Genomic DNA, 10,300 nt, shown 5'->3' with positions numbered 1-10,300 from the left:
TCATCTTGCCATTGATGGAGCCTTAACAATCTTCCCCTCTTCGGAAAACCTTGCCCACAAGGTGTGGGTAAAGGCCTCAAAGCTTCAACAGAAATTCCCAGGTGCTTTCCTCGGTAGGTAACCCATTCCATTTGACCAACATCTCTGTAACCGCACGGTCCCCTTGTTTTCTCACTCTTCTTTCTAAAATTTCTTCAGGTTCTGGTTGTATCTCTCCAGAAGAATCAGTGGGAGGAAGGACTGGAAGGATGGGAACTTGTGATCCCAACTTCTTCTTCAAACAAGAGACGTGAAATGTGGGGTGGATCTTGGAGTATTCGGGAAGTTTAAGTCTGTAGGCCACAGATCCGATCTTATCTTCAACCTGGGAAGGCCCGTAGTACCTTGGAGAGAGCTTCAAATTCCTCCTCAAAGCTAGGGTTTTTTGACGGTATGGCTGAAGCTTGAGGTAAACCCAATCTCCCTTTGTAAATTCCCTTTCCATTCTTTGCTTGTCAGCGTGATGTTTCATTCTTTGTTGTGCCTCTGTTAAATTCTGCTTTAGTAAATTAATGACTTGATCTCTGTTGTTGAGGAACTGATCTGCTGCTTCATTTGTGACTGTGCCTAGTATGTAAGATAAAAGTGTGGGTGGGGGATAGCCATAGACAGCCTGATAGGGAGTCATTTTGGTGGCTGTATGATAGGTGGTATTATACCACCACTCGGCCATTGGGAGCCAATGAGCCCATACTTTAGGTTTAGAACTAGCATAGCAACGCAAGTAGGCTTCCACACATTTATTCACTGCTTCTGTTTGGCCATCCGATTGCGGGTGATAAGCTGAACTGAAGTCCAGTGAAGACCCTTGTGCCGTGAAGAGGGCCTTCCAAATATTACTCCGAAAAATTGGGTCCTAATCTGACACCACAGACCTAGGGCACCCATGTAGCTTAAAGACATTCTTCATAAACTCTTTAGCTACTACTTGAGCAGTATAAGGATGGGCCAAGGGTATAAAATGGCTATACTTAGTGAGTCGGTCCACTACCACCAATAATACACTGAAACTCTTTGACACTGGTAACCCTTCTACAAAATCAAGTGATATATCAGTCCATGGCTGATTGGGATGGGGAGTGGCTGGAGTAACCCTACTGGATGTACTGTCTCATTCTTCATAATCTGACAAGTATCACACTCTTGAACCAACTTCTTGATGTCATTTTTCATTCCCTTCCAAAAAAAATCCATTTTGGCCCTCTTATAAGTTTTCAAGTATCCCGAATGGCCTGCTTGCGGGTTATTATGGATGAATTGCAACACTTTTTTTTTTTAAAATCAGAATCTTCAGGTAATATAATACGCCCCTTTCTTAGAATCACCCATTGTATCAAAGAATACCTTTTAGGCACATTCAGATTTGCCTTGAGTTGATCAAGCTACATAATCATCTCACTTGATTCTTGATAACTATGTCTTAACTCATCTAACCATGAAGGTTTAGGGAAAGAGAGTATCGCTGCACATTCCCCCTTGCTTAGGCCTTCCATCCTTCTTGAGAGTGCATCCGCCACCTTATTTTCTTTTCCCTTCTTATACTCAATAGAAAAATGATAGCCCATCAACTTAGCCACCCATTTTTGCTGCATTTCAGTCCTCATTCTTTGTTCCAACAAGTATTTCAGCTCTTCTTGGTCAGTTTTAATAATAAAAGTTTGACCAAGCAAATAAGTTCTCCATTTTTGAACTGCTGTCACAAGGGCCAAGAGTCCCTTTTCATACGTTGATAGCAACAAGGCCTTCCCCTTAAGCCCCTTACTCATATAAGAAATGGGTTGCCCCGCTTGCATTAAAACGGCACCCAACCCCATTCCACACGCATCACACTCAATAGTAAAAGGATTATTAAAATCAGGTAATCTCAACATAGGAGGCTGTGATACAGTCTGTTTCAGCTCCTCAAAGGCCTTCTTAGCCTTGCCATTCCACTCAAAAGAATTCTTTTTTAATAATTTCGTCAATGGGGCTGCGATGGTCCCGTATCCTTTTATGAACTTTCGATAATATCCCGTTAGCCCTAGGAATCCCCTTAGGGCCTTCACATTCTTAGGCTCGGGCCATTCTAACATAGTGGCAATTTTAGAGGGGTTGGCCATTACCCCTTTAGCATTAATGACATGGCCTAAGTATTCAATTTCTCCCACCAAACATGCACTTGGACCTCTTAGCAAACAATGAATTCTGTTCCAGCAGTGATAACACCTGTTTCAAATGGTTAAAATGTTCCCTTCGAGACCGGCTGTACACCAATATATCATAAAAAAAAACAAGCACAAATTTCTTCAAAAAAGGTTTGAACACATCATTCATCAACCCTTGAAACGTGGCCGGGGCATTAGTTAAACCAAAGGGCATTATCAAGAACTCGTAATGCCCTTCATGTGTTTGAAAAGCTGTTTTGGGAATGTCATCCACTGCCACTCTCACTTGGTGGTATCCGGACCTTAAATCAAGCTTAGAAAACACTACTGAACCAGCCAACTCATCCAACAGTTCATCAATCATAGGAATGAGAAATTTTACCTTCACGGTTTCTTTATTAAGTGCCCGGTAATCCACACAAAGCCTCCAACTCCCATCGGCCTTTCTTACTAGTAAAACAGGAGATGAAAAAGGGCTCATACTTGGTCTTACAACTCCAGATTTTAACAACTCTGCAACAATCTTTTCTATTTCAGTTTTTTGGTAATAAGGGTATCGGTATGGCCTATTAGCAGGGTATCGGTATGGCCTATTAGCAATGGGTTGAGTGCCCTCATTGAGGACAATTTTATGGTCATATTTTCTGGGTGGTGGTAACCCCTCAGGTTCCTTAAAAACCCCTCCCAACTCAGCCAACAGTTTGGTAACTTCAGGATCTAACACTTCTTCTTTTTGCTCTTTTACTTCTTGGGCCATGATTTGTAACAAAATTCCCCTACTCTTAGCCATGGTGGTCTTGAGCAGCTTGTGTCCATCTTCTATCACAGATGGGTTTAATTTTAACCCCTTCAATTCCACACTTTTTCCTCCATATGTAAAACCCATCAGTAACTTAGAAAAATTCCACGTTATAGTGTCTAAAGTAACCAGCCATTGAATGCCCAACACAATATCACAACCAGCAGGATTTAATAAATGAAGAGAAGGTTGGAACACCATACCTTGCACTTTTAACCTCACTTCCTTGCATACCCCACCGCTCCTCAAACTCTGTCCATTGGCCACCCTTACATTCAAGTTGCTGGAAGCATCAATAGGCAGCTTCAACCTAGTTATCAAAGTGGACTCCACAAAGTTATGTGAGCTCCTCGAGTCCACTAAGATTACGACAGGTTCTCCCATCAAAGTTCCTAGTAAACACATGGTACTCATGGTGGGTGTTCCTGTAATGGCTGCTAGAGAAATTTCAGGTGCTTCCACACTAGTCTCAGCCACTCCTACTATTTCATCTTCAGTGATCTCTACCACTACTGGTTCTTTTTCAGCTTCAGGTAAATCTTCATCCACTTGCATCAAGTAGATTCTAGGATTCTTGCATGTGTGCTGTGGGTTCCATTTCTCATCACAGTGGTAGCATAACCCTTTTTTTCTCTTTTCATTCATTTGAATGGACGAAACCTTCCTCGTTCCCCCCCACGGGTTTTGCCATTTAGTGCTGTTTCCTTCCCCCGAATATGGTCCACGGCTGTAACTTCCTCCTACCATTGGACTGATTTTATCTACCCCCACCTTGCTGGTTTTCTTGGAACTTGCAAGGTATTCTTCTTGTATTTTAGCCAATGTGTACGCAGCACTTAAACTAACCGGGTTGAACATGCGGATAGGAAGACGGATCTCATCTTTCAACCCACTTAGGAAACAATTCAGCTTGTGCACATCGGATAATCCCCTTAACCGATTAGAAAGGGCCTCAAACTGTGCTTGATAAATAGCTATAGAACCTGTTTGTTTCAAACGAGTCAGTGCCTCCATGGGGTCATCATAAGCTGTTGGTCCAAACCGAATTAGCAAAGACCTTGCAAAGGTATCCCAATCTCGAAACTGACCTCCTTCCAATGCCTCTTGGTACCACACAAGAGCTTCTCCATCCATATAATAGGAAGCCATGAGTAAATGGTGAGGTAACGGTGTTTGATGAAATTCAAAATAGTGATTGGCTTTAAAGAGCCAAGCTGCGGCATTATCACCATGGAAATGGGGAAAATCCAATTTTACTCCCCTCAGATTTGGCCTCCTGAGGTCATTTTGGTCATGGTCATTGTGGAAATGGATGTTTTCTTGGTGATGGTTTCTGTTTTGGGGAACTTGGTTATTTTGGGCTATGACAATGGTACGTACCAGATCATTTAACTGGTGTATGTCTGCTTTCAGGTCTTCCATTGTTTGATGATGGTGGATGTTCTGCTGCTGGATATCCTGAACCTGTTGATTGAGGGCTTCATATTGCTGATTTTTGGAGCGTGTATTATCGGCCATAGGAACTGCTGCTTGCTGATACCACTTTTAAGTGCTTAGTTTAGAGGTACTGTAATGGGTAAAAAGGTGTAATGGAGCTTCGGTATAGTAAGCTTCTATGGGATGATTGTTGTAATTAAGAATGCTGTGGAATGAAATGCACGGTATGAACACAGTGAAGAAGATGCACACGAGGTGCTTGAGTAAATGCCAAAGGGCAAAACTGTATTGATACGGGAGTACTTCGAGGGCTCCCCAACCTCCTACAAATTCCACTTTCTTCAAATATTCTCTCGTCCCCAATTCCACTACCTTCCCTACCTTAAGACGTTGCTCTAACAGAATTCCCATTAAACTAACTTGACCTCACAACATGAAAATAAATGATAGACCAACAACTAATAGATAGATGAACGCACCGTTTGGAATAATTCCAAACATTGCTTCTACAGACCCCTTAATAATAAAAACAACATAAACGGTGCGTAGCACCCATCTACTGCTAATAACAACACCTATCTAAACGGTGCGTCTTGTTCTTCAAGTCCCAAACTCCCACGACATCGTTCCAGCTTCTCAACTACTTCAAGTTCACTTCTTCATTTCGACAACACCTGCACACTTGACTCCCGTACTCAGCTCCTGTCTTCCCCATATCATCTTGCCATTGATGGAGCCTTAACACTACTTCACCGCTCGAAGTTGACCGTTCCATTTCACTACTGGATAATTTTTTTTAATAATTAAAAAAGTGATTTTAAATATATTAATATTTTTTTATTTTTAAAAATATTTAAATATATTAAAAAAATAAAAAATAAAAAAATTACTGAACGATACGTCCAGCTGTAATAATGAGACAACATAGTAGCCTCACTCTTATTTTATCTTTAGACGAGAATAAAAATAAAAATAGAGAAAAACCTTGGGAAATAAATACAAAAGGATAAGCTATTATACGTGTAATGTCCCAATTTAGTATTATAGTGAATGGGATCTAATTTATTTGAGGATGAGATTCTTATAATTTTTAATGATTTTAAATATATTTAATTCAACAATTATTAATCCTTTTGAAGTATAAATTCAAAGGTAGGTTTCAAGACTTCATTCATATTTGTTCTACATGTACGGTTCTATTCACATAATCCGTTTAATAATCAATTTGAGTTGGATTAATTCAAACTAACATGATTTATTTTATATAAATAAGTTAAGTTGACTCGTATATTTATTTTGATATGATTAATAAAATTTCGTTTATTTTATAAGAATAAGTATATAAATCATTCACAATTACAACTAAATTCATGATAAAATATTTCATAATTAATATCCAAATCAAGAATATATAAAAAAAAATTAATATAAAATGCTTTTAATACTAACTTGATAGTTAATACATACTAACAAAAAAAGACAATATTTCCAAGATATTAAGTAGTTAACTAATAATATCATCTTTACCTCCCGACAATATCATAGGCATAAATCTCAACGTTATAAAATTTGAAGATTGAAGGAGAGGGTCATTTTTTATTTTGATGAAGATAGAAGTTATTTGGTTTATATAGGTTGATAGCGGGCTTCTGCATTAATTCATAATTTACTAATTTATTAATCATATCTTATTGAATCAACCTTGTTTCAACTCAAGCCAATTTACATCAAATTCAAATCCAGTTATTTTGTGTCGTGTTGAACTAGAGACAATACTACAACAAAAATGTCATTTAGTGACGCTTTGGAATTGGTGATAGTCTCTAAACCGTCACTAAATCCAGATGAGAATTCGGCTAACGTTCAAATGTAGGCAAATTTATGTTAAGATATTTATGTGCGAATGTAATATTTTTTTGCTCCAATGTTCGAACGTTAGTTTGTGACATTTGAACGTTAGTGAGTGATATTCGAACATTAATGAGTGACGTTTGGACGTTGGATAGAGTATTTGGTAAATATGACTATAATTTAAATTTTATGTAGTTTTTAAATAAAATAGTGCATACTTTGTGAACAATTTTTTGTGACGGTTTCCTCTGTCACAAAAGACAAATTTTGTTTTAGTAAGATAATCTCATATATTGTGACTCCTAGTACTGTTCTGGTACTTTCAAATTTGTTCTATTTTGCCACATTGAGTGCACTGATCTGCATGCATCTATCATTTCTCTAAAACAATTTACCAATATTCTGTTAGTCAATGGAAGAAATATGTTAGGAAATGATCACCCGGTCCGAAGTAGTCCATAGCACGGTGTATTATTCCTTAAAAAACAGCCAATGGGCTAATCTTAACATGCGAAAACGGATTAATTGCCAAATTTTCCTTCTATTTTTTTTTTTTTTTTAAATTTTACCAACTTTGGTATTCTCAAACTCATGTTTATAGGGGTGGGATCTTGCATGCATTATGACTTAATAATATTATTTTGAAATTCTAATTGTCCCCCTAAGTATACAAACTATGCTGAAGAGAGCTTTCACAACAAATTACCAAATTTTCGTTTACGTTTGAACGGTATGATCAATATTCATTTCAACTATATTTTTTGTGACGATTTTTCTATCTTAATAAAACTATTTTTTTTAGAAAAATTGTACAATACGTTCTAACCATTTACTATTTTTACATTGAAACAAACTTTTGAGACTGAGAATTTAATATGGCACTGTGAGCTCTCTCCAACTTTTCCCTCATTCCCAAATGTTTATAGCCCACATTAATTTGAAGTTCTCTCTTTACATTGTGATACTCACCAATTAATGCCTCCAAGTATAAAAGCAGATCAACTAATTAACGTAGTGGGTGAGATTCCAAGGTCATTTCCTAAGGGATAATGGGTTTCATAAATTTTTCAATGCAAAAATGTATAAGAACGAAAATAAAATCGCAAGATAAAATGACTGGCTATGTTATGAATTTTCTATATGAAAAGGTATTTACAAAATTATGGTATGATTTATGGAATATGCACAGTGGTTGTGGGGAATATAGACGCTTGTATCTGATTCTGATTCAGTGAAAATTTTGTGTTTCATTTTGAAGATAAAAACATCAATGAGAATCCTTTATTGATTCAAGCTTCTGTTGTGCTGTGAGTCTACAACAGATTAAGAACAAGAAATTCCTCGAATACTCATATACAAATTGTGTTTATCATCATAATGAAGAGAATAAAATGGAATCCACATAAACCAAGTAGTTATCAAAGCAAATAAAAAAACCTTCCCCAGCAACCCAAGTTTCAAATATAGTCTCACAACATCATTTTGATGATGAATACGAGGCACAACAAAATCCCTAACAACTATTAGTGAGAGATTCAAGAAAATGAATAAAGAAAATCTTAGTGCTTTCCACAAACCGAATTCACCATCCTCTGGTCCTTCCATTCCTTTTATCCTCATCTCTATCGCCTCTTTCTCTCTCTATAATTGATTCTCCCTTAGTGTTCACGGATCTACCCCACAAGGGTTTTTTCTCTTTCCTCCCGCGGGTCTCTAGAGCCTTCACGTTGCCCCTTCTCTTTTCCTTCTCCTCAATACAAGGCTGACATCCCGTGTAAGAATTATGGGCCAAGTTTGGGTTTGAGCATTGTGCAGCCTTGGGCCAAGAATCCTGCACTCGAGTAATTTCAAGAGGTTAGTATGCCTTGCTACAAGGCCCATCATTAGTAGGTAAATGGGCTTAATAATCATTTTGCATATTAGTAAGACCATTTTTTCAAAATATTGTGTATCTTAGCATTTGAGACAAATATAACCTACTAAATCAAGTAATTCTGGAGGACAAATTAATCACAATCTCTCACTAATCACACCCCCCAACTAAGTTTTTGCTAGTCTCTCGCCAAATAAGTGATCAACAAATCATAAGGGATGTATTCCCATTTAAGCACTAATATATATATATATATATATATATATATTTGAACATTCTTATTGAGAATAAGATTTGTTGAGTCCAAAAATACTAAAATTAATTAGACCAGATACTTAGTTCCGAGGAGGAATTTATACATTAATTTGTCTAACAACCAAGATAGGTAAGTAGAAAAGGATACAACTTACAAATGAGTGCACACTTGTGTGTATAGAGTCCAAGGTTGACCACCAGAAGTCATTAAATGTCTTATCCATCGCATCTGATCTAGAAGGACCAAGTGATCTTACTCTAATTCAAAACTATTGTAATAGTGGCTTTCACGCTATTACACTTTAAAAGATCTTTTCTTTTCTCAAAGAACCCCGGTAGCAGGTAGCATTTTCCACTACACAACCTTTTTTTTTTTTTTTTTTAATATTTGAAGATCCTTGGCTTGTCCCTTTTCTCCATTGGTTTTCCTTTTCAGTCACGTTTCTTCCTAAGCCATTAGGATATGGTTCACTAGAGCTTTAAACAATTGCTAGTTTGATTAATTAATGGCACAAAGGTGTCGTTCTAGGCATTCTAAGTGTACATGGTGGCAGATTTTAGCAAAAACCTTTTAAACAAACTTTCTCTTGGTTTTAGTAACAAAAGAAAATGGATAAACACTTATTTTGACCTAAGTTATGAAAAAAATAAGTTTTAAGTGTTTCATAGGTTCATCAAATCTGCTCAAGGCATCCAAATTCGAAAGAGAGGCCCAGTGCTGCTATTTCTTGAGCTATGGCATGCAAGGCTAAAGCTAAAACATCACCCCCCAACTAGAAATCAACATTGTCCTCAATGTATCAGAAATAGAAATTTCCAATAGAGAATAATATGAGAGCAAAGAAAGGAATTGAGAGAAGTGAGTACTTGAGTGGTGTTGGAAATAAACAGGAAGAGAGAGCAAATATAACAATAGAAACTAAAATTGGAATAAAAAAAATGACGTGTGATACAAAATAGGAAAAAAAACTATAAAAATTAGATCTAATTAGTTGAAAAGTCAATGTGGTCAAGTAAATTCAGAGTGGAATCCTCAGGTGAAAAAGTAGAAAGGAAAGGTTTAAGTCTTTGACCATTTACTTTGAAAGTGTTTCCATTTTGAGAGTTTATGAGTTCCACAACACCATAGGGAAAAACAGATTTTACTAAGTATGGATCACTCCATTGAGATCTTAACTTGCCAGGGAACAAGTGGAGACGAGAATTGGATAAGAGCACTTGCTGGTCTAGTTCGAATGACTTTCTTTGAATGTGCTTATCTTGGAAGGGCTTCATACGTTCCTTGGACATTTTAGAATTTTCAGGCATATTTTCTAAGTTCTTCCAATTCAGCAATCTATAATTTTCTTACCAAACCAGCTTGGTCAGTATCAAAATTCAATTGTTTGATAGCCCAATATGCCCTATGTTCTAATTCCACAGGTAAAGGACATGCTCTGCCACACACCAATCTGTATGGTGACATTCTTAGAATGGTTTTATAGGCATCCTATAGGCCCAAAGGGCATTAGACAATCGCAAAGACCAATCTTTTTAGTTGGGATTGACAGTTTTCTCAAGAATGTTTTTTATCTCCATATCGGCTAATTTAGCTTGTCCATTTGTTTGAGGATGGCAAGCTGTAAAAACCTTATGATGGATACCATATTTCTTCATTAAGGCCGAGAAGAGCTTGTTATAGAAATGGGTGCCATTATTATGGCTTTAAGCATACCAAATCTTGCAAAAACATTTCTTTTAGAAATTTTAAAACAACTTGATAGTTACTATTTATGCAAGGGATTGCCCAAACCCATTTAGAAATATAATCAATAGCAAGAAAAATGTACAGATAGCAATAATATGAAAGAAATGATCCCATAAAATCTATTCCCCAACAGTTAAAAAATCTCAATTAATAAA

At 36.9% G+C, this 10,300-nt stretch overlaps 1 protein-coding gene across 1 annotated transcript; it reads right to left on the bottom strand.

Annotated features, from left to right (window-relative positions):
* Window positions 1-2,172: 2,172 nt before the first annotated feature.
* On the bottom strand, window positions 2,173-4,131 carry LOC118347658. Its single transcript, XM_035687672.1, has one exon. It carries the CDS (start codon window positions 4,129-4,131, stop codon window positions 2,173-2,175), a length of 1,959 nt encoding a protein of 652 aa, XP_035543565.1.
* Between the last annotated feature and the right edge of the window lie 6,169 nt (window positions 4,132-10,300).

Source organism: Juglans regia, chromosome 2 (genome assembly GCF_001411555.2).
Source record: "Juglans regia cultivar Chandler chromosome 2, Walnut 2.0, whole genome shotgun sequence".
Taxonomy (NCBI): Eukaryota; Viridiplantae; Streptophyta; class Magnoliopsida; order Fagales; family Juglandaceae; genus Juglans; species Juglans regia.
The sequence above is the reverse complement of the archived record's forward strand: the minus strand, read 5'-3'. Positions and strand labels throughout refer to the sequence as shown.

What these genes read in the sequence shown, in the direction of transcription:
- LOC118347658 (XM_035687672.1), bottom strand. Translation starts at nt 4,131, where the DNA reads ATGGCTTCCTATTATATGGATGGAGAAGCTCTTGTGTGGTACCAAGAG.